At 38.1% G+C, this 26,156-nt stretch overlaps 1 protein-coding gene across 3 annotated transcripts in view; it reads left to right on the top strand.

The window, feature by feature from the left end:
• LOC115242548 (histone demethylase UTY-like) overlaps positions 1-24,625 on the top strand; it is a 67,530-nt gene extending 42,905 nt beyond the window's left edge. For all 3 annotated transcript variants that reach the window (XM_029818937.1, XM_029818940.1, XM_029818945.1), the window contains 10 exons: positions 11,248-11,426; positions 12,493-12,621; positions 16,140-16,323; positions 16,785-17,000; positions 17,512-17,670; positions 18,783-18,969; positions 19,177-19,500; positions 19,690-21,297; positions 22,317-22,910; positions 23,077-24,625. In XM_029818937.1, the coding sequence (XP_029674797.1) occupies positions 11,248-11,426; positions 12,493-12,621; positions 16,140-16,323; positions 16,785-17,000; positions 17,512-17,670; positions 18,783-18,969; positions 19,177-19,500; positions 19,690-21,297; positions 22,317-22,910; positions 23,077-23,364 (3,868 nt within the window). In that variant the 3' untranslated portion in view covers positions 23,365-24,625. The remainder of the gene's footprint in view (positions 1-11,247; positions 11,427-12,492; positions 12,622-16,139; positions 16,324-16,784; positions 17,001-17,511; positions 17,671-18,782; positions 18,970-19,176; positions 19,501-19,689; positions 21,298-22,316; positions 22,911-23,076) is intronic.
• Positions 24,626-26,156: the final 1,531 nt, after the last annotated feature.

Raw genomic sequence — 26,156 nt, 5'->3', positions numbered from 1 at the left:
CTCTCCCTTTCCTTCTCCTCCCCCGTTAAATTTAAACGCTGTGAGTTACTTTATTGCCTCCGTGTGTGTAAAAGCGCAAAAGGAAGCGGCGAGCTGTGCATAGACATATATTACGATGATAAATTGATATCGATATATCGGATCGCGTTGCGTGTGTAAAGTATCGAAGCGATAATTTTTGAAGAAGCAATATATATATATANATATATGTAATTGAAAAGAAATTCGATATAACGACTCTTTGGGTATCTCGATACGGAAAGTCTGATGTCTCTGCCTCATCTTCTTGGGGAACTTTGAGGGATTTTTTTTGTGCTTGAGAAAATCAGGGGATTCTAATGGAATTTTATCGAAACTCGGGAAATTAAAAAAAAAAATTTTTTTTTGATAATTTTTGTCTTATATTGTAAGCAGTCGGCAAGCCAAGTGAATTATATGTTTAAAATATATTATAAATATACATTTATCTCTGATATAAATATACATTCAAAATCTTAACAAAATATTGAGTGTACAGTACATATACTTTATTGTAATTTTTAGTGATAAAAAAATGAAAATGTGTTATGCAAATGAAAAATGCTTATCTTACGAAAGCTAGTTAGGTTTTTTTTTATATTTACAAATTTAGCACTTGAAACTTAAGTGGCTCTGTGTTTTTCCTTCGTATATGAGCGAAAAGTTTTAGAAAACGCATACGATAAAAAAAAAAACTTATTTTAGAAAGTTACATCAATTTTATATTCTCATTTTTTAGGATACTTTTACTCTTATATTCTGTTCTTGTCAGCTGATATCTTCTAAATTATAATAAATAACTAAATTTTATTAATTGCTCTTCAAAGCACTTAAAAAGCATTTAATTCGGACATATTTACTTTTGGATTTTGTGCAAGTATTTAATAATAGAGGTGCTAGCTTGATGAAAGTTAGCACCCCCACTTTAAATCGCGAATTCCTGCTAAATGGTTCTAGCACTAAAATTAGGAATACAACACCTAAATAGCACTTAATTTTAATATGTTTCATTTTAATTTGTTGTGGTGGGGGTGCTAGCTTAACGAGAATCAATTTTTCTCTTTCAAAATTGACATCTTGTTATCGCTGCGTTAAATTATTCGAGACAACAGATATTCGCGTCGTTCCATTAGAAGTACATATATGCACACAGGGAATATTTAAAGCGGAATGTTTATATTATAGGCCTTGTATATAGGCCTTGTTTATACGCTTGTGTTAATATTATAAGCCTTATCCTTTGTTACGATCTATGTAAGATGTAGGCATGATACATCGGATTGTTCGAGGAAAGCGAGACTTGGTTAAGGCTTTTATCATGTTTATAAACATAATTCTAGGAACATAAGTCGGGATACATGATGGCTCTACAATCGAAATACGTTATAAAGGGGTATCACCTGCTTTGGGTATATCTTGGCAAACACTAGAGTCTTCTCGGAACAAAGTTCCGTTCGCTCCTCTTATAGGGGAACGCGAATGAAATTTATACGAATCTCTAAATATAATTGTTGCATCGTCACTCGTGTATGTGTCTTGATGATTCACGCGATTGCATTACGCGATAATGAAACTCGATTGTGGATGTTGCATTGTAATCGCATTACGCGATTATCATATTTATACTTGGTTAATTAACGATGGGGCGAGAAGAGAAAATTGCCATCGATGTGTATATATGAATGTGATATCTCGATAAACGGCGCGCGTGAAATTAAAGCCAGCTCTGTGTGTGTATGTGTGTATCAGACAACAAAATTCCCGCGATATTCGAGAGAGCCATTTTTTTCTTTATTAATATCCCTGCGCAATACGAGATATTCCGCGTATCGATGTACTCACATATCGCATTAATGGACGTCGTGCACGCACGCACGCACGCACGCGAACGAGACGTATCGATCACCTGTTTACACGACGCGGAGCCCTTTCCTTCAATTTAAGCCTCGGCGAAAGACGCCACCAGTTGCACAGGAAGTATGCACGTGTTTGTTGCAAAGGTGCATCCGCAGAGCTGCGACTGCGGAACGTTAACGGTTTTTATCTTTTCCGCGACACGCTACGTGCATTGAGACAGTTGCATAGTTGGTTATTTTATTATCGCGAATATTATTAACGTTATCTAACAATAAGCAAATGTCTGAGTTTTTCGAATGACATAAATAAATAGGTATTTTTATTTCTTTGAATATTAACCAGATGTGTGTGTGTGTGTAGATAAAAAACGTATCGATGTTTGTAAAGCGTCTTTTCGGCTAAGATAAAAAGATATTCGATTTCATGTTTTATTTGAAAATTGAAAATTGTTGAAAAATCGAACAATCTTTTTCTAGACTTTTTGAATAATCGATACATTCGTTTAATCAGTGTTTGAAGTGCTACTGCATAACGTTGATGACACAGCTCGATAAAAAATAACTTTCTAAATAACTTTCTAATCGATTAGATTTTAACATGATAAAATACATGATAAAAATAAAACAGCTTCATTTTTGCAACTTTAATTCATAAATTTCTCAAAATTGTGACAAAACAATTTGGAAGTCGGATTTTTTTTTTTTTTTTTAACTGTATAATGANAAGAATAATGACAATAATAAAAAAGGATAATAATGATACAATAATAATTATACATAAATATAATAATAATTATATATAACAATGAGAGATGAAATATAATGATAATTATGTAACAACAATATAATGTAATAATAATTATGTACTAATGTGATAATAATTATTTTTGTACTTATCTGACAATGAGACACACACTCCGGCATCTTTATAACATCAATTTTTTTTTTTTCTTTGAATCAAAGGCTTATGCCTGTTAAAATGATAAATAATAAAGATTATTAGCTCTAACTGTGCGATATAAATATGCAATACTTAGAGATAGTTAAAGGCTGATCCCGACAGAAAATTTTCGAGCTAATTAACGAAGGCGAAAACTCTCGAAATTTGCTATCGCGTTGTCATCAAGGACGATCGCGAGGTTTAAGCAGTTTAGCGATGCGCGATTCTATCTTCGATCTCCGCCGATTTCTCTCGACGGTGCATAATGTATGCACATGTAGTATAATGTAATACAAATGCGAACGAGCAATTTTCCGCCTTGACGCTTTTCGGCTCCTTCCACGAAATCCGATTTTATCTGATAGCAGCGAATATTATCGTTGTATCGTATCAGATCGTTGCATACGAAATTTCGTACTGTTTCGGTTTTATAGCTCGTATGTAAAATATATAAAATATTATTTGATAACAGAGTATTGAGTATCACGTTAAAGAGGTATGATATTTTTACAAAATTAAATTTATCTTCCTGATTTTTTGGGTTGTAGTAAAATTTGCGAAAATGTAGAAAATTGAAAAATTTGTATAATATTGCTTTGGCATTTTGAAATCGGACCTGACGTTATAGAAACAATTTGTAATATAAATTCTACTCTTAAAAAGAGCATGCTACACAATTATTTTAACTTAATCCATCTTTAAACTCTCTCTTACATTTAATCGGAATGAAAGTGAAAATGTTTTGTTCTTTTTTCAAAAATATTACTGCATTTTTTAAATTACATATATGTTTCTTTGGAGCTTAAAAATCCTTTGACAATCAATTTAAAAATAAATATGCGATAAACATTATATACAATAGCAATATCGTAGAAAGATAGAAAAATTATGTGAACATGAACGGAACGCGTGCAGTGATTGCCGAAATGTTTACAGTATCCGATGCATAATTAGATTTGCTTAATTGTGTGCGGAACGTGAGTCTGTGTTTGTTTATTTTATTCTTCCAATGCGCCATATCGGGCGATCGAGATAATGCTTATTTGGCGAGTTTAAGAGGCAGATTTAACGATATTACGAGAGAGAAAGAGAGAAAGAGAGAGAGAGTGGTCAAAGAGCCCGTCGCTCCACCGATGGACACCTTGTCCAGCAAGATTTAGTCGGACCGCGTGTTGCATACCACGTGATACGCACACCTGCATGGTTGGCGCGTGCTACGAGATGCATCTGTCACTGCTATTGCTGTTGTCGAATGCATTTGTCGTTTTTTTTCAAGATTATAAACAGCCTTTATCATTTTTCGATAGACTTTGATTGCTTTTTGCCTTGACAGAAATTTCAAGTTTAGTTTCCATAATATATGTATATATTTGATATTAAAAATTACAAGAAGGAAAAATCGATATCTATGTCTATTTAAATAAAAGAGTATAACTATTACGTAGGGATATCAGTTATGAAATTTTATTGATGTAGAGATATCTCGAATTTTTGCTGTAATTTCATATTTAACGTCAAAAATCGAGAAGAAAAAAATTGATCTAAATTCACGAATAAATATCGATTATAGTTAATAGAGATATAGTTATCACTAAAAATTTTCCAGAAATAATATCTGTACGAACTATATCGATGTGTATTAACCGCGGACTGTACTCATGTGAGGCCTTCGACTCCGCGTCACGTCGAGAAGGAGATAATAATTTCTAGCCGCGAATTCTCGTAGCCTTGTCTAAGTAGGCTATGTACACGAACTATTCATTTATCTATCCGTGTACGCGCGTGTAAGGAATGACGCTTCCAATTTTTTTTTTTTTTTTAACGCTTCCAGATCTATTTTAAGCAAGAAGCGCGGAGAGATAGCGTCGCGGATTCGGGTCATGAACCGCTGTTCGCGTCGTCCCCGTAGCGAGAAAATTGGTTCGCGCGATCCGTTATGCAACTGCGAGCACGCGCGCGCAACTTTGCATCCATCCATTGTCCATCACTCGACTCAAGTCGACTCGCTTCTCTCTCTCTCTCTCTCTCTCTCTCGATGTGCAATAGTGGGAGGTACCGTTGCATATACTGCACCGCGTGGCGAGAGTAAGCGAAAGAGAGAGAGAGCCGACAATTTCCAGCCATCGCAACGGCAGGACAATACGCTATTGCGAGACTCTCCGCTCGTCCTCTGTCGCAATTTACGACGCGCGGTCTTAGGTACCGTTGCTCTAATCCATCATCGAGGTATCTTTGATCAACGAGATTTTCAAGTCAATGTATCTTTTTTACGGGGAAAGTGAAGATTTTTATCATTTTATGCGTGATCTTCTCTCTTTTATATAATTCTTTTTTTATTTATTTATTTATTTTTTTTCGTAGTATCCTCGCTTTCCCGCGATTTTGATCGGTCTAAATATATTTCTTCGATGCGATACGTAGCTTGACACGAGGACAGTTAACAGAGGCTTTGTTTAATCGGAGACTACCGGCTGCGCGCGATGATGATTCATTGCAAAACGAGCGAGCGAACGAGCGAGCCTCTCGTTGCTCTCGAAGGTCAAATTGTCGCAACCGTCTTGTCGGTTGCGGTTCGAAAACACTCACGGTGAGAATGTCCGAGAGACACACGCGGCAGCGTGCCTCTCGTCGAGCGCGCAGCTGGATCCTCCTGAAGAGCAGGCCTGCTGCAGGTGCATCCGTGAGGCGAGGCAACGCGTATGCAGGCTCGCACGTGCGTGCTCGCTTTTACGGTGACATCGGTGATGTGCGTTGCGTTTCGCAGGCAGACAAATAGCGCAGAGAAAGGCACCGGTTGTGCCTCGTCGACATCATATTTTTAACAAAGAAAATTTTGTCTAATTGATTAACACGTTTGAATAATGCAATCTTAATAACTTTATTTTTGTGATCCCATAAACAGTCAATTTATGGTTCTATTTTTGGAAAAAGAGAGTCTGATTACGAGTAAAATGTATAATATAATCTTAGCAATAAATACTTTTTCTCCTTCTTCAGAAGTTTTTCAGTATCTGATTTCAATCGAATAAACAATTTCAAACAATTTGAAAAATAATACTCCGTGTAATAATATTAATACACACTTCTCTCTCTTTCTCTCTCAGTATCAATAATATTCCAATAGTAATAATTATATCAGAGAATTTTTTTATATAAGATTCTTACTTTTTAATAAAAAAAAAGCAAACGATAATTTCCTGTGGCCGATTTGAGATATTATTAGAATTCGTAGTTTTGCGATTGTCTTACGTTCGTTCGCTCGCGAGCCTCTGCGCGAGAGATGCAGATGCAATTGCGAAGAAAAAGAGAGGAAAGGAGAGACTTGTGCGTGGGAGTGAGACGACATCGAGAGCGCGATGTGGGTCACTAGGAAATTGTTAGTCGTCGTCTGTTAGTCGTTCCGACAGCCTTCCTGTGCACGACTGCCAGCTGCGTGGGCGTTGTAATCCCACGGCGGGTGGGCTTAGTCCAGGACCTGGGAAGGATGTCTCAGATGTGATCATTCACCCCGCATTAATTTATACACGCTTGTGTTACGCGCCACTATTCTCTTTTCTTCGTTCTGTAATTATCTTAAACACACATTGTGAAAATTTACATAATATCAATCTTTCGTTATAAAAATCGAATTAAGTCAGATGTTTGATGTGAGAAACACTAAAATTTTTCAATTAATATATATTTGATTTTCTCGGAATTATACCTGAAAATTGTTCTTGTGGAATAATTAATAATTGATTAATTCATAGAACCAAATTTTCGCGTCACGCCCGATGCAACGCGTGTTGCAGCGTGCGTGACGTGTGTCCTAGTGACGGTGGAGGTGCGTGCGTGCGTGCGTGCGTGCGGGTGCACGCTAGTGATCAAGATAGCGAAATTGTATAATAAGGAAGTCATTAAGAACGGTTACATCTTTCGGAAGGGTTTTCTCCATGAACGAGAGATTTACTCGATACTTGTTCGTTTAATAAGATTTCTCTCAGAAAACGCTCGTTTTATGAGATGTCGAAATTATTGAAACTTTACGTAAATATGGGAAATATGAGACGCGTCTCAGGAACGTTTTTCTTCTCCTAGTCATACTAGAAATTGCATAAGCAGAAAATTAATTAGATATACATATTTAATTTTTAAAATTTATATTTTTATAAAAAAAATCTGTGCATACATTTTTTCTTAATTATGATAAAGATATTTTTATATTAATTACATTTAGCAATAATAAATCATCTATTAGACAATTGTTTTAATAATATTATCATATATTTTATTATATTATAATAAATAGCTTGAATCGATAAGACGTCAAAGTAGATTAAATCTAATTAAAGGAGAAAAGAAAAATGATTTTATAAGAAAGAACCAATAAAAAGTATTTTATGTTCGGAACCACTTATTTACGAAATTCGAAAGGAATCCCACGTCTTCCCTCGTTAATCGTCCACGGAGGAAATCGCCGATAAGGGGTTAAACTAACGCGGCCGTATTCGCGTGCGATTAATTTATGAGGTGTTAAACGGCCGGCTCGAAGGGTGCATTTTAATGCACCCCTCACGCCTAACGTTATGCAACGCGATCCGACGCGACGCGACGTGACGCCGGCGTCGTTTCTCGTGCGCAGGAAATTGGAAGTGTTGCGCGGCGATAATGAGAAGGTCCCCGAGATCGTCCTTAACGATATCGCGCGCCCTGCTGTTGCACGTCATGCGGCGACACCCCTAACGACTCCATTTACACCCCCATGTCCTGTTTCGCGCGGAATCTCGCGCGTTTATAGGGCGCACTTTCGCCACGCGAAACCGCAATCTTGGTTATCTAGTTTGTTTTTTCTTTTTTCTTTTTACGTTACGCTTATACAGCAGAGCGTGACCGAACGAAGAGACTAATCTCGGATGTATCTATGAGAAAAAAAAACATCAGCAAAAAAAAAAAAATACACTCGGTACAATTGATTGAAATATCGAGCATAATGAAATTATATTTATATGTGCGCGTGTGTCTCTTTCTCAAGATATATATCTCTATACTTAATTATTATACAATTCAATCTATCGGATAGTTTTTAATTATGTTTATTTAAATTTAAAGCTTCTCTTTGAATCACTGAATATGAATCTGATGTCAAAAATGACAAGTTCTAAACGTATATATAAATTTATGCATTATGAAGAAGGTTCATCGTGTCCCACACGTCGGACAAAATCTATCTATCACTTTGAATGAACAATTGGATACTGATTTTTAGCCCGTTACTATTCTCTCTTCCGTTCGATGCCTCGTACACAGTTGATTATAGCATTATAGTTTCTTGCGAAATGGGCGAGTCACTGACATTTCTCTTTCTGCTCGACGTGCGCGTCAGGAGTGACTCATTGTCGAAGACAACGAACCCCGAAAGGAAACGAAGTGAGTGAATGAAGCGATGAATGGACCTTCTTATGAATGAATTTACTACCGCTTTGCTCTCTCTCTCTTTCGCTCTCGTGTGGATGATGACGACGCGATGGCGATTGTTTTTTTTTCCCTCTGTTTTTACTATACTCCTCTTCGTTAAATCGCCGTTTATTTCCGAACACGTCACAAGTTTCATGGTAAAAACGGTGTCTTTCGAATGTCGTTTCTCTATGCATTTATCTTTCACGAAACTAGTTATTTAAAATTGATCGAGAAACGTATCACGAAAATGAAAATTGATTTGGCCGAAGAATCTATCAGATATTAAAAGAACAGTCTGTCTTTCCGAAACACTCTGTATATACAACATGTTTTATATATAGGTATTGGTACTACTGACATATTCCTTGTCAAAAAATCAGCATCTTTTTCCTTTAGCAGAATTGCCAAAAATGCATCATTTTTTAACATGCCAATACAGTTTCATACACGTTTATTATTTTTATAAAATGAAACTTTCTTCATTTTATTTTATAAATTCAATAAAAACTTTAATTGACATTAAACTAAATTCCTTTATAGCAACAAAATGTCTTTTTTGATTCTAATATAAAGTAGACGTTAATGTCTATACGTAATTTCCAAAATTTTTACACGAAAAATCGAGAAACAACAGAAATGCAAAAATAAAAAACGAGAACAATGTATTTCCGGGAACTTTTCCACAGGAAAAGATGCTCATTTTTTAACAATATTAGATTATTAGTCTGCATCCTATATTTATATGGGACATCCTGTATATAGGGAATGATTGCACGTGTATTCGTATGCATAAATTACGTCGTCCTTTTAGAGACTAGATATTTTTCGATTCGAGAGTTAATTTCTCTCTCTCTCTCTCTCTGTTCTTTGTTCCTGCGATAAATTACGTTCTTCGGATCGATCGTTTTTACCGCCGGTCTCTCGCGAGAATTGCAGCTCGCATTCGGTGAAAGGCGGCGGCTCAGCTGTTTGCAGGCATTTATCAAGCGCGCGGTTAAACGCGACGTTACAGAGAGCCGCGGAGATAATCGTAAGCGCTTACGTTACGTTGCTTGTGTTTCATAACCGCTCGCTTAGGATAGGAAAAGTGTGCCGTAACCCCGCGCTGTGAAAAGTGTGTCACGTACATGCAGACCGAGGTGTATATATACAATATATATATACATATAACGCTTACACACACGGAGATATGTACTCGCGCGCTTCGACAGCGCATACACTAAAATTGGAACGATATGGAAAAGATTAGCGTTCTGACCCCCTCTCCATTCCGATGACCCCTCTTCCCCCGGCTGCATGAGAATGACACGGGAAAGCTTGGCCCCGTGTCTTTAAATGAACAAGTGAAGAGAATAATTTGTTTTTGAATAATAATTTATAATAATAATTTATAATAATTTATAAAATAATTTTGAAATAATAAATTATTTTTGTTCTTAAAGATCGTGTTATAAAAAGAATTGAGAAAGGTATGAGTGTAACAAATAACAAAGTATTAACGAGAAGATGAAACGTGGAAATTTCGAAGACTTGAGAAAGGGATGCGGTGTCCGCGGAAGGGACGAGGAGAAATCCGGTTATAACCTGTGACCTATATGTAACCGTCACACGGCCGTCGTTTAACGGGAACGAAAGTGACGTCTTGACGACGTGGGGCTGCTCTCGCCTTCGGCCGGGCTGCGAGCTGACATTGGCTCCCGTCCAGCCTCTCTCAACGATGCTCCCAATAAACTGGCGATCGAAAGTAATCTCTTAGAGAAAAATTAAACATTTGATTTTTATAGTATCGAAATATTTTTCCCACGAAAAAGATAATTTCTTAGAACGAAAAGCTGTTTCTAATAATTTCGCGTTTTTATCTGATAAAAATTATAGAAATAAATATGAGGAAAAAAAAAATTTAAATAATAAGGAATCAAATTTTTTTCTGTATATTATATGGATATTAAACATGTATTAATATCGGTTGATTTCAGATTGATATATATTTTTTTTTTAGATTTATACTACAAACTATTTCTATAACATCATATCAGACTTTAAATAATAATATGAATTTTTCTCAATTTCCTCCACGCTTAAAAAATTACAAGCTTTTCAGAGAGACTGAAGTACTCTTGACAATTACACGTAATTACCGTCTTTTCGAGAAGGAGAATATATCCTTTCAGGACGACGCTTGGAAATAAGTCTCTTCAATCATAGATCGTACACTTTTCAAAGGGGCTTTCAGTATTATGATTATCGTCCGTTCGCTGCGGTATGTGTTATTATTCGTTTCCGGCTTTCAATGTGCATCGGCGCGATCGATCGGCGCTCCCCCTTTTCTTTATTTCGTTCGCGGGGCCCCGTGGTCGCGTGACAGACGTTATGTACTAACCACTTCCTGCGCGCTCACCTTTGCCACATTGCGTGCGTACAGCAGGGTAGGAAGGTTACGGGAAGCAAGAAATGGCGAAGCAATCTTGTCTTGATGATCATAACAATAAATATTGTAGAATAAATATATCTCTGTCTAGAAAGAATTATATATATATAATTATCTTATAAGCTATTAGAAGCTAGATATATATTTTATTATTTTTGTACTTTATTAATTTTTTTCATTAAACAATAAAGATAAAAAAGACTTTAATAAATAAAATAATAAAATAATTTCTTGTTATTGCAATTTACAGAAAAAAATATCTCTTAATAGTAGCGAGAAATGATAGGAAAAAAGGAACAACATTTTCCAGTGTGTTTTGAATGTTTTCTACTTTTGTAAGCTTCGAATTAAGTGGCTCCGTGTTTTTCCTTTGTATGAGTGAAAAATATTAGAAAACGCATACGATAAAAAAACTTACTTTAGAAAGTTGCAGCAAAAAAGATCTTTAAAATATTATCTTTACCTGGAATTTTGAACAAATAAAAACCTGGAATAATAGGAAATTTTTTTGCAAGGTTTGAATAGAGACACCCCGGAGAATAATCCTTTCGCTCTGTTGCGTGTTTCAGGGCCGTGAAAGCGTTCCAGCAGGTGCTATGGGTGGAACCAGGATTCCCGCGGGCCTGCGAGGTTCACCTACGGCTCGGCTTGATGCTGAAGGTCCACGCTGAGTTCGACGCCGCTTTGAAGCACCTGACCCTCGCCCTGATCGACGCCACCACACCTGCTTCCTTCTCCAAGCTCGAGAGTAAGTAGCAGGCTTGCCTTCTCGCATTGCGAAAAACCCGGGGGAAAACGCACTACTCTATTTAACATCGCGGCTCTTGTCAACAATCCCTCGGTTCGCTTGTTCACTTTCCTTCCTCCACGAACTTGACCGCTTTTTCACGATACTCGCATCGTTCTCGTCTTTCAGTTTTATCAGTTTGCAAGCTATCTCTAGCTATATACAAAATTTTTTTTTTACTTTTAACGTAGACAAAATTTTTCAATAGCTTTCGATATCATTCAGAATTAAGTAATAACATATTATTAATTATCCAAATATATCGTGAATGTTTCTTAATAATACATTAAATTAATGGCGATATAACGGACAAATAATGAGTTTTATATATTTCGTAACGTGAAATTACAAGCTCCGATGAGAAAGAAGTTTTAGAGTGACAGATGAATTAAAAAAATATCATTTTCAATTAATTTTAAACGATGGACTTTGTTTTAATAAATTATATTAAAACAATATTAATAATTGATAAGTCTTGAATATTAAAATTCAATGAATGATGATTTTGTTTCTTCAAGAAAAGATTGACTCCTGAAATTCGTCAAAAGATCCGTCATTGAGATTGAAATCGTGGGACTTCCCCTCTGTCGTATACGTCACATATACACGTGAAACCTAGATTTCCTAGGCATGGAAGCTTTTCGCGAAGATGAATCAGCAGAATGACTGCCGCTGATTCATGACTCCGAATTGCAGGCTCTCCGCGTAATGATTCAATGATTCGTCCAGGAGTCACTCTTCTCTCTCTCCCTCGGACACTGGGAATGTATAATATAATTCCCCGCCGGGAGTCGCGCTTTTTTAAATAGTCGGCCGCGCTTCGCTCACGCGCCAGTGCTCTTATCGCGTTTCGACGTTTATGACGGAAGAAGTTAATCGGAATCCACCCTAATCGCTCTTTCTCAACCTCACCCCTCAAATCTAGCCGATAAAATTTGCCTCCGACAAATATTGTATAATATTTCTTTTCGATTAGACTGTTGAAAAAACATATCATGGAACCTTGTTTCTTATCTGTGTGTCGCAGTAAAATTCCACATTGCTCACTTGTACGAGGTTCAGGGCAAGTATCGCTTAGCCAGAGAGCACTACGAGGTCCTGCTGAAGGAGAAGGTACTGCCGTCGCATCTCAAGGCCGATATCTGCCGTCAATTGGGTAAGTCCGTTGATCTGTCTGCTAATAACGATAAATAAGAGCATGCAAATAAATTTATTCCAAACTGAATTCTCTAGATGTAAAATAAAACTCTTAATTAAAAGGACTCTAATTGACAAAGATGAAAAAAAAACCAATTGGGAAGTTTATTTTTGAGCAACCTTAAATTCATTTTTCAAGGAGGTAGAGAGTACGCGTGTTATGAAGCTAGCTTTGTTGTGAATTACCTAACTTATATTCTTCAAGAATACATATTTGAGACGATTCTCGAAGATAATCATTCCCGATTTAATTGTCAAACGCGATGTAAACGATTATAATAAGCGAGATTCTATTTGCTGAAATAAGACACAAGTTTATTTTTTTATATTTTGTTTCATAAAACTTGAAAATTGTCGGTCGCTCGATATCTTCGTTAGGGAAAAAGAAAAGAAAGATTGTGTCTTGCTAGGATCCTGTATAAATATTCAAGACGCTAGAAAAAGGAAAGACGAGAGATATCGCGTTCGGAAATACTTAAAGGTTCCGACACATTCTAACTCTAGGGGAGTATGCAAATATTTCATATATAAATATTTAATACTTTGTAGAAAGAGAAAGAAATGTGAAACAAAAATATTACTTTTGGAAAATTCTGGTTGAAAGCCTATTTGACGTCTTGCTGTGTAGAAGAGAGAGAGAGAGAGAGGGGAGAGAGAGGGTGTGTTAAATATTTAACGCGCGATAAGTGTAAAAACAAAAAAAAAAAAAAGATAATTTTGTTCCGATAAATTTATCTAAAACTTTTTTGAATATAAATTCGACGGCGAGAATATCTTTAAATTTTCGATACGAGTTTGAAATCTCGGACAATTTACAAAAAGATAATTAAGTGTGCTTTTTTTAGAATTTTTGATTTAATATATATTTTTTTTGTATATAAATATGTGTTTAAAACAACACACATATTAAGTGGAAAAAGCGTACACGTTAATCTTTTAGAATTGAACGTCGATGTCACTGTAAGCAACTTTGTATTACTTTGGAAGGTTCCGACTTCACTCTAGCTCTAGGGGGATACTTTAGCGTACCCCGTCGCGATTCGGCGTCTACGCATAGTCTAAAACAGAAACGAAAGAGAGGGAGAGAAAGAGAGAGAGAGGGACATAGGGCAGGTGCGAGAGAAACGAAGACTGAGGATAGTTTTCCCACAACCATCGGAGTTGCTCTCTCTCTCTCCGTCCCATTCACGGCTGCCTCTCCTTCCCTCTCTGTTCCTCGTTCATTCACTCTCCCTCCCCCGGATCGCCTCTCCGTCTCATCCCCGGCCCACCCTAACCCGGAATAAATCAATACACGTGTCTGCAGACTACTTGGCAGAGTGCAGCCGGCACGCCAAGAGAACCGACCGAATTCGAGTGAGGCTGAAGGCGCGACGATCCGAGGGCAAAATCACCCTTTCGCTCGAGGCTCGTTGTGGGGGTGATATTTCTTCCTCCTTTTTATTTGTTCCGACAATAAAGATATCTAAAATGTCCTCTTCGTGCTCCTTTACAGATAAAGAGAATCCCGTCTAATGAGAGTTTTTCATGCCTTCGGACACTAAATTGCCATGACTGTCCCTTCAAACGGCGTCTCGAATGCGCTTTCCTATTTTTCTTCCCTTTGGAACGGATTGCTTCTCGGTGAAAGTCACACATCTCGCATCTCCCGGAGGGGTTGTGTCTTCTCGAGGACGTGATCGGGCGAGCGTTACGAACGGGACTTATTTTACGACCTGTTTATGGTTCCTCGCGTGGATTGTCCCGGTCGCGACTGACCGGTTCCGCTTCCCTTTTTTTTCGGAAGGGACATCGTCCTTCTATCCGTCCTTTTAGCGAGGAAAAAAAGACAAGTATCTTGTTGGCTGAATAATAAATTTCACGATACCACTATTAATTGCGATTGATGTGTGCGAAGAATTTCATATGATGAAACGGAAGATTTTTCTTAGTAAAACTAGAGTTACACACGGCATCGTAAAATCGAGATATTAGAATTCAGCATAATTTTCCAGATTCGAAGAATACAATATTTTCAGAAATTCGAAGAATCGGTAAAAGATTTCTCGGAAAAGATGGGATTTAAATCGACCGAGAAATTATCGGGGGCTTGTCCGGGGCCAGGTGAGCTCACAATGGTAAAGGTAGGCCCGGCAGATTTGCGAATTGGGCGCGTATGGGACTACGGCATTTACGAATGGGACAGGTACTCCAGGTGAATAAATAACATTAAGGACAGACGAGCGACCGACAATTATTAGTCTCGCGGATAAGAAAAAAATGGCGGGAATAATTCTGAGAGAATTCTGACAGTCAGTCAACAAACAGTCTTTCTGGCTTGAAATACAAATCTACTAAAAGGATTAATTTGACCAACTTTGCTGAAAAAATTTGATTGAGAGAAACTATCATACAACGATTCTCTCATTGTTCTGATATTTGTTATTGAGTCGATATATATATTAAGAGTATGCTTTTCTTAACTAATAAAGAAAAATAATTATTAAAATCATTGAATGTACGCATGGAAGCGTAATTAAGTTAACGTTGGCCAATTAATTAACCCGAGCGGTTTCCACGTGGCCACAGTTCCGCCACGTGTTCGCGCATTTATATATTTGTCGCGAAAAACAAGTTCTCGCGACGCGTCGCTTTTCCCACGACGATTAATCCGTGGGGTATCAACAGGTAAATACGCGCTGCGAAAGAAGCGGCTGCCATAAATCGACATCATTATACCGCGCGCAAACAAAAGATTATTTTTTTTATTATAATGTATTATATTATATCACGTACATAATATTACACGTACATTTATAATATTATAATATATTGTATATATAAAGTTTTAAAAGAAAAGAAAGTTTCGAATTCAATACTAATTGAATTTTTACTTTTTCGACTATTCTGAATTAAATTCTTTAAGTTAATTCTTTAAAGAAATATTTTATTCCTTCAGTTACACCCTGATAATATATGATACCGAGTCGTATAATATGTCAAACAAAATCGTTGAAAATTATCCAAGTTAGAAGATGAAATATCTCTACAAAGTGAGAAAAAATTTGAAACTTCTTCGCTTTCTTTGAAGAAATTATTTAATTTGAAAGAGTGAAAAGGATTAGCAGTAAAATTAAGATATCTTATTAATTTCTCCTGAAAAAAATTCGCATCGAATGCAGTCTGTAAATTTAATTTATCGTAAAAATGATTAAAAAAAAAATCATCCACTTTCGACGAGAAGATGAAACACTCGTGTTGCGCACAGTAGTCGTTTTTTCGCTCTTCTACGCCTATGTTTATAGAGGGGTAATACGAGACAGTCCCCCTAGAGAAGGGACAGCAGCGTGACTGCCAGAGCTATCCCTAGGCTGTACCTGCGAAAATCTATTCAGTATAGCTCACTAGTTCGTCGTCTAGCATCGAGGTTACACCTCGTGCGGTTCTAGAAGGAAAGCAGAAGCGCGCGTGTTCGATGAAACACATTGTCGCTTACAGGATGGATGTACCACGTGGTTGACTGTACGGTGCTTGGTATAACCAGACAGCAGAAGCAGGCTGTAGCTATCCATTGTCTCCAGAAGTCCATCGAGGCTGAACCTAAGAGTGGACAGAGCCTTTATCTTCTGGGTCGTTGCCTGGCTGCCTCCGGAAAGGTCCACGATGCGTTTATCGCATACAGGTAATATGCAAAAATAAATAAATAAGAAAAGTGATCAAGTAATTCGAAAAAATTTGAGATACATTAGTTGCGAAATTTATTTTACGCAAATTTTTTTATATTCTTTAATTATATTTTTGGATTATGTTTTGTGAGGGGTGTAAATAATTTAAATAAATGATATTTTTACATATTAAATTACTTATATTATTATTTTAATATGTGTAAATATATAATTAATTTAATATAATATAAAAATAATATAATATAAAAATTAAAAAATATTTTATATATATCATTTGAAATCTCTCATATTTTTTATGATTATTATTTTATAAATTGACGTTTTATATAAAAAATATATGTAACCAATGATTAGAATTTGTTTTTAGTTTTAATACGCTTTCTCCTGGACTTTTTCAAATAGAGTCTAGAATATTTGCTTTTTTTCTCAATTTGAAAATTGATATTGTTCTCGGCAGAAATTCCGTCGAAAAATCGGAAGGCAATGCGGACACATGGTGCAGCATAGGCGTTCTGTACCAGCAGCAAAATCAGCCTATGGATGCACTGCAAGCCTACATATGCGCTGTGCAGCTAGACAAAACCCATTCGGCCGCTTGGACTAATCTGGGGATATTGTACGAAAGCGTTAGCCAACCGAAAGACGCTCTGGCTTGTTACGTCAACGCATCCAGGTAAATTGCACGTTACACACGCCAATGCAACGCGAATCGCACTATATTTAATATAAGAGCGTTTATCAAACGAGCCATTTAATTGTTATATATATATAAAGTCATCTCAATTCTGTTTTTCAACGCTGATAAGAAATTGCTATCATCTGGTTAAATAATTAAACTATTAATGATTTTTAGAACTAAATATATAATTTCTAATCAAGTATTAGATTTTTCTCGTCGTATCTAGCCTTCAATTATTACTATATATCATTTTTATTCCACGCTCTATCTCTCTGAATAAACTTATTACATCTCGATTAGTCATGTTATTTACTCATCGTGTTTTACCATGTGTGCATTTTTACGCTTTATAGTAATCGCGTATTTCTAGCGCGTGAACAAGATCGGCACGCGGCGTAAGTTGAAGGCTAGATTTATGTTCCGCGACGATCTGAAAAATTCACGTCGACGGACGATTGGGTTATTAGGTCAATTTGAGATAAGAGTTGTCCTTCTGGTTTTACAGGGGAAACAGCAACGCAGCGAATTGCACGGGCCCATTGATGGGCCTGGGTGGCGTCAAGTCCGGTGGCAACAACCCGATGAACCCGTCCCTCCAACAGCGCATCAATTTTCTGCAGAGTCACCTAAGTCAAGCACCACCAATGCCTTCTGTCGCTACCAAGTGAGTCGAGAAATCAATTTGTATTACAATGTTATTATGCGATTCCGATTACACGCAATCATATTAATCCTTCAATGCACATTCCATTTATAATAATCCTCGAACATTCGAACAAATGAAACATTATAGACGATAAATTTTATTTCTCGAATTTCATTTTTTTTTTTTTTATTTTTATGATTTTATTTTTCGAATCTTTATAAAATCTTTAAAATAATAAAACAATTGATTATACAATATTAACGTAACATTGCAATACAAAATGTGTAATGTCGAAATTAATTGGGACCACAAAAGACATAAAAATTCCATTTCGGATATCATATTTTGTAAAAGCCATTAAAACTCTCTAAAAATGTATCTTTGCGAAGAAAAAAATATCTCATCCAGACTATAAATATAATAAAACGAAGAACGAAGAAAAATATATATAAAATTACTTGTTTACATCGATTCTTTATATATATAAATAGAGTCTCTTGTAATATACTTCAATGTCTTTCTTTTCTTTCAACGATATAAAAGGCCAAAAATAATATGGTAAATATGATAAATGGCTTAAATATACAAAATGGCATTGCATTAAATTTCCCTATATTCGATCAAAATGAAAGTAATTTTCTCATTTTCTGAGAAACATAAGAAACAGAGTCTTTTTAATGTAAAATTTTTTATCGGAGATTATGAATGTTATTAATATAAAAATGACATTTTATAAATATCATGCTTAGAAAAACACGTTCTGTGTGTTAGAGAGAAAAACACTTGAAACACTCGCTTCACAACAATAATAGGAAAAAGATGGTCGTGCAAGCAACATGATTATTCCGTTTCGCAAACAAGAAATCGTGTCGAGGATCTAACGATTATTGCAATAATAAAATTCACCGAACTATTTAAAACATTGCATCTGTCAAAATATCACAGTCGATACCGAAAAGGTTTATCATTATCATATATTTTTACGCTACATTTTCTGTACTTGCATCTCGTCCGACTTTACCTTCAAACATATTTTTAAATTTTAGAAAAAACTTTAATTAAAAGTTTTGATGCACTTATACTTTTTGCAGTTATCGAGCTTTTATCATATTTTTTATTTTTATTTACAGGAAACGGCATTTGCCGTCGATCGAAGATGCTTGGAATCTGCCGATCAGCGCAGAGATCACCAGCCGGCAGCAGCAGCAACAGCAACAGCAGCAACCCGGCGGACCTTCGTACAAGTACGGCACGACACCTACTGGTCCGCCGCCGCCTTATCCTCAAGCTCAAGGACAGAACCCCAAGCGATTTAAGGTAGAGATTTTGTGTGTGTGACTTATTTTAGAATATAATCTAACAGTTTAAATTGTCTTATCAGTATAGAAAATCTTGAAATTATTTGTAAGGGTATTTTAATAATTAAAAATGAAGATCTGTATACAGAGATAATGTATAAGGTTGACGTATTAAGTATCTTATGCTTGTATCAATTGACAAGTTAAATTTTTCTTTCGTCAACAGACCGACGAAGTGATATCGGCTGCGCCGCAGCAACGGCCGCCGCCATATTACCTATCGTCGCAGCAGCTCCAAATGCTGCAGTTTCTGCAGCAAAATCATGGCAGTCTGACACAGCAGCAACAGGCCTTGCTCGTCCAACTGCAACAACAGTACCGTGCGATGCAACAACATCAACAGCACATCAGCAGGCTGCAACAGCAGCAAGCAGCGCAGCGGGGTCTAAGGCCAGGACAGCCCGGTCATCCCACGGCCTATGGCGGTCACCCTCAGAATCTTGGGCAGACGTCGGGCGTCATCAAGAACTATGGCATACCGCAACAACCGGTAAATATTGGATATTTCATTTTTCGAAGACTTGAATCGCTAATCTATCTTTTTTGCATGGCGAAGAGAAAGTCTTAGACTCCGCAGAAACTTTTGTCATGAAAAGTTTTTATTTTTTTCATTTTTTATGTAAATGCATGTCATGTTAAAGCTAATTTACGGAGTCATGTAATTTCGATCGGCGTTCAGTTGCAGCAGGGAGGTACGGTGGCGCTGCAGACAGGTTTTTCTGATACCAATGCCGGTTATAACACAGCGGCGACCGGAAACACTACACAGTCACCAGGCATGCCTTACAAATCCGCCTCCGATCCAAATTACCCGCCTCAGAGGCAGCAAATTGCAGGCGGCGCTCAGTACGGCGGTCAGTACCAGCAGCAGCCGAATCAGTACGCTGCTCAGGGTTATACGCAAGTCTCGTCGGCGACCGGCGGCTACCCGGAGAACTCCGCTACGGTCATGGCAAATAAAGATAATTTGGACATGACGGATCAGGAATTGCAGGCGCTGCTATCACAGAAGGATATTGCAACGTCGCTGGCGGAAGATCTTCTTAAGCACTTTGGCTCCGACGGCCTGGATACCGTCGTGAAGGAGGAGCCGTTGAGTGGCGGTGTAATAAATGACAACGGTACATTGAGTTCTGGTCCGTTCTCGCCATCGAATCTCGAGGAGAATGCGGCGGACAAGGCGAAGGAGGTAAAGCTCGAAAAGCCAGAAGAAGCTTCTTCCCAGCGTTCGACGCAGCCGAAATCGACGGTGGAGGCTGTGACGACGACGCCCGTGGCGACAGCTGCGATGACAACAACTGTGACGACGGTGAAGTGCGAGACGACGGCGACAACGACGGTGAAGAGCGAGACAACGACATCGTCGTTATCTTCAAGCGCAATGACGATGTCGACGACGACAGCGGTGACAAACAAGAGCGAAGCTGCTGCCAATATTTCCAAGACAGAACCGACGATGATGAATTTGAAGCTTGAATCGTTGTGCGAATCACAGCCGGAGCAAGAGCTTAGCATCGAAATGGATGCGAGAACGGTGATCGAGACGTGCAAGGGTCAAGGGCTGAACGGCGTGCCGAATTGCTCGATACTGAGCGATCGTTCACCGCCGCCAGCACCACCGGATCCGCCCAGTCAACGATTGACGAAGGAACAATTGTTGCCATCTACACCGAGCATCTTTCTGGAGCACAAGAAGGACGCGTTTGGTCCGAATCTACAAGAATTCTGTCTGAAGCATCCGATTGCTGTGATACGCGGCCTCTCGGCTGCGCTCAAGCTCGATTTGGGACTATTCTCTACCAAAACCTTGGTCGAGGCAAATCCGGATCACGGTATCGAGGTGCGCACGCAAATGCAGCAGACCAGCGAGGAAAACTGGGACCCAGCGCTCAACAAGAAAGTCTGGAATTGCATCAGCCATCGTAGCCATACGACGATTGCCAAATACGCGCAGTACCAGGCCTCGAGCTTTCAGGAGAGCCTGAGGGAGGAGAAAGTACAGGGCGGCGGCATACACGTTTCCAATTTGTCAGACTCGGACTCAAAGGACAGCACTGGTCAAACTGTCAGACGTAAGAAGAACACTTTTGGCTTGGCCGGTCGACCAGGAACTAAGATGCTGCGTTTTGGTACCAATGTGGATCTGTCGGATGAAAGAAAGTGGAAACCGCAATTGCACGAGCTCATGAAGCTGCCAGCTTTCGCCAGGGTGGTATCGGCTGGTAATATGCTTAGCCATGTCGGCCACGTGATCTTAGGGATGAACACCGTGCAGTTATATATGAAGGTATAATTAAAAGAATTTAATAAAAAAAATTAATTTTTTTTAACTAAAAAAGACGTATCATACAGATGTGAGGGGAGGCAATTAAGAGCCATTGCGGTAATTTGTGCACAAATTTTATTATAATCAAATTATATTAACATAAAGTAGCGATAGATTTAATAATTAAAAGCGTACGTTACGGCCTTTTTTTGACTATCTTCAGCGCAATTACAAAGTAAATAAAGAACAGAAATCGAGCTGTTCAAACGTGATATCAATGAACACCTCGGTTGTTGTTCTTTATTTGTAATTATTTTGTAACTGCGTTGAAGATGGTCAAAAAAGGACCGCTTTTTATTATTAAGTCTATCGCTACTTTATATTAATATAATTTGATTATAATACAATTTGCGCACAAATTATCACGCTGACTCTTAATTGCCTTCCTTCACCTTTGTATGATACATTCATAAGAGCCTTTATTGTTCCATTTTAATGTAAAATAAAAAAAAAAAAGTTAAGTATATATTTTCTACATAGCGTTTGAAGAGTGTTTCAAATATATAAATAAAGCGTTCAGAAGAAGAACGCATCAAGTCACTTTGTGCCAATTTTACAATAGACCATTTTTAATTTTATTTTAGTAACGTAATATGTATTTTTATAAAAAATCAAAAATTTCCCTGTGTTTCGAATATATAAATGAAGCGTCCAGGAGAAAAACGCATCAAGTCACTTTGTGCCAATTTTACAATAGACCATTTTTAATTTTATTTTAGTAACGTAATATGTATTTTTATAAAAAATCAAAAATTTCCTTGTATTGGTGTGACTAAACACGTTTTGTATGCACATTCTTTCACCGCTTTTTCCTTCGACCTAAGCAGATTTTTTAAAATTTTTATGATAAGATAATTTAAAACTATTTCATCAGAGCTACAACATCGCAGAGTTATCTCGAAAAGACGAAAAATGGAAAATTGGTACGTTCTTTCTTTAGACTCTTCAAATGTGATTAACTTTTGTATGATTGTTTTCAGGTACCAGGTAGTAGAACTCCCGGCCACCAAGAGAACAATAATTTTTGTTCGATCAACATCAATATCGGACCAGGCGATTGCGAGTGGTTTGCAGTACCGGACGCATACTGGGGCATGGTATCCTCGCTTTGCGAGCGCAACGGCATCAGTTACTTGCACGGCAGCTGGTGGCCGAATCTGGACGACCTATACGAGGAAAACATCCCGGTCTATAGGTTCCATCAACGACCGGGCGATCTCGTGTGGGTGAACGCCGGCTGTGTACACTGGGTGCAGGCAGTCGGCTGGTGCAACAACATCGCGTGGAACGTTGGGCCGCTTACTGCTAGGCAATATCAGCTAGCGATCGAGCGTTACGAATGGAATAAATTGCAGGCGTTTAAATCGATTGTGCCGATGGTGCACCTCTCGTGGAACCTGGCGCGCAACATCAAGGTATCGGATCCGCGGTTATTCGAGCTAATCAAGAACTGTTTGCTGCGGACGATACGACAGTGTTGCTTGATACTGGAATTTGTTAAGAATAAGGGGGTGGAAGTACGCTTCCACGGCCGCGGCAAGAACGAGGCTTCGCATTATTGCGGCCAATGCGAGGTGCGTTTTTTTTTCTCACACGTTTTCAGTAAAACAATTTTCGTGGAAATGTAACACAATCATAGAAGATTAATATATAGAACTCTGAACATTTTTCATTTAGAACATATTTCATTTTATTATCTTCCATTCTTTTATATTTAATATATCATTTTGTCTTTTACAGATTGAGGTGTTCAATATTCTATTTATCCGCGAGCAAGAAAAACGTCACGTAGTGCATTGTATGGATTGCGCGCGTAAACAGTCTCCTTCGTTGGAGGGCTTCGTCTGCCTGGAAGAATACCGTATGCGCGACTTGATGGACGTTTACGACGGATTCACTCTACATATGCCGCAGGTTAACGCTACCACCTCCGCCACGACCTCCTCATCATCGTCACCTTTGTTGTCGTCGGCGGCGGGGGCGGCATTGTCGACCATGTTACAGGCACACATCAGCCAGTCCTCCTGAGGTTACATGCAACACAGATATTTAGATTTTCTCAGCACGCTGCAACAGTAGTGATCACCACCATCCGGGAAATGCGAATTCTACCCGGATGGTTACTACTGTTAGCGTTATTCCTTGCGGTAATAAGAGGACATTCTTGCGATAAGCATTATTTTCAGTGTACCTGAGAGCTACTCGAAACTAACCGGGACCGGCTCCTTGAAAGCTCTTCATAGGCAATCGTCCATGAATGTTCCAAGAATGGGAAAGACAGAGCGTGATACTAATTTCTCTCGTGGTATCGATTTTAGAAAAAGACAATGATTTTAAGTAAAAATCATTGAAAAAAACGTTATTATAGACAGTCTCTTAAAAAAAAAAAAAAAACAAAAAAAAACAAAAAAAAAATTTTTTATCGACGTTATTTGAGATATAACAGGCGTCATGCTTTGCCTCATTATATTGAATGTATATTTTTATCTCAATTTGTGTACAACATGACTTTTAGGCGCACTTTGTGATGGTGAGTTTTGCGCGAGCCGATCCTGGGGAAAAAAGAGAAGGAGAGAAGGGTCCTCGAGGCAATCGCGGAGATCGATTTGTGCCACTCGCTCATTAATTAGCGCTGTTTGTACAAATCTAGTTGGCTTATATCCTTAAAAAAAGAGAAAAAGACGAATCGCTGCCGATGGCGCCCAGTTTATTCCCTGTAAATATGCGAAGGCGATCACACGATTTTTTTCTTTATATAGCTCTCGGGTATTGACTTGTTCCCGACTGTCAAAGGATGTTAAATAGCGTAATAATCGGCCCGCGGCATAGTCATGCGATCATTTCTATTTCGATATGCTGGACGTTTTCTTTCACCGAATTCGATCAAACTCTCCTTATCGTCGTTATCATCGTATAATTAATTATCATCGGCGTAATAGCGATCGAGAATATGATGAATTGCGTGAACAGCGGACGTAGAATTTAATTTCCGAGTCGTTTCTTTTCATTCTTTATTCTTTTTGGAATCAGTTGACTTATAAGACTTTGCGATAACGCGATTCACTGCCACTTACGAAGATACTGAGATAAAAAGAGAGATTAGCCGTCTATTAAATGTATTATACGTGTAAGGGAATGTGAACGATCGCCTTTCGTTAATTGATCGTTGTTAAGGAAATATACGTATGAAGGCAAACTACTGCCACTACGTGGAACTGCTCAAATTATTTGTACATTTTTGTATACAAATCGACATCGAGAGTAAAAAGGAAAAAAAAAACGAAGAAAATTAGCAAGTGTCGTTAGAGCGTAGGATGATTTCTACTGCCAACTACACGTTATCTCCCAATTGAGATGAGAAAGTTTTTGATTTCTCGTCGCATAAAATTTAATCTTTCCTGCACAAGCATGGCACTTTAGATCTCGGAAGATTCGAGGATTGTCGGTTGATTGTCGTTGGTCAAAGTTAATAAACGGAGAGACGAAAGAAATTAGGAACACAGATAATCTGACAAAATAAAGCAAAATGGTGGAATCTGAGGCTCCATGCGTGTGCTTGAGGATTGAACGCGTTGTAAAATTTTCAAATTTTGTCACATTGTTCTCGCTTAATGACTTTAGCTAGTTTTTGTAGATGCAAAATGTAAAATTTTTGTCTCCCAAATTTTATTCCCGTGATGAGGGATTTAAATGCGCGAGTATTTAACAGAATCCTCGAGATTTAACGAAACCAAAAAAGGGGAAAAAAATATATGCGCGCAAGACGGTGATAAGATTTTTCGCGAAGAGAGAGAGAGAGAGATACGCTAGCAGGAGGGAAAGATAGAGCTTCTGTTCATCAGGTTATAACTTTAAGAGAACAAACGTACCTTTTCACTCACAGTCTCGTCAATTGATCACGGCGTTCACAGCCGATACAACGTGCCAGACCGCCATCATGTATATTAACGTTCGATTCAGAGGAATTTAAAGACTAAGAGCGGCTATCTATTTTATTCGTCGTCAAACGTCCAACACGCGCGTAAACAGATCGAATCGAACAACGGAAACGTCTTCAGGTTCTCTTCACTGTTTAATCACACTTTATAGCTACGCAAAAGGGGGCAAAAAATTGCGCGCGAATCTTCGTTAACGTCAAATAATTTTTTGCGTTGAGGAGCGCGAGAAGAAGATGCAACCAGTGTTCGCTTAATTTGAGAGGCAGTGAAGAGGACGACGCGACGGATGGATTCGCTTTTAACCTTCAACTTCTCGATCCCCGGGTCCCGGCAAATTACGCGGAAGGGGGTGGGGGGGAGGGGGCAGAAATAAGAAAAAGTAGTTAGCTGTTTGCTCCACGAGAGAAGATCATCCGCGAGAGGGGCGATGTATTTTTGAATATCTAGAAGCGCCTAGTTCCACCGAGCGAGTAGTTTCGAGAGAAAACAACTTCTCTTCTTATTTTCTAGGCAGGATGTACATGTGCCTCGACATTCGCTAAATTGACATATCAATGCCTCGTTTCATGTATCAACGATCTTTATTATTATTTTTTTTTTTAAAGAATAAGCGAGCTGACCAGTCGTTTCCTCGCCGCTGTTCGAGTTCCCGAATTGAGATGTCTGAGGGGAATTCCATGATCTAGCGAATGTTAGGGCATTTGTACCTGTGCAACTTAGTGTGCGTCCAGGACGATCATACGCGACGCTTTCGGACAAAGTGTGTAGAGAGAAGAGGGGGAGATAAAATATATAATATACGAGACAGGGTCTCCGCGATAGAACACAGAGGGAGGGAGGAGGGATGGTAAACAATTTTGTTTTTCATATTTTAGATCAAGC

This window comes from Formica exsecta, unplaced genomic scaffold, assembly GCF_003651465.1.
Source record: "Formica exsecta isolate Colony F162 unplaced genomic scaffold, ASM365146v1 scaffold120, whole genome shotgun sequence".
NCBI classification, from domain to species: Eukaryota; Metazoa; Arthropoda; class Insecta; order Hymenoptera; family Formicidae; genus Formica; species Formica exsecta.
This window is presented reverse-complemented; position numbering and strand designations above follow the sequence as displayed.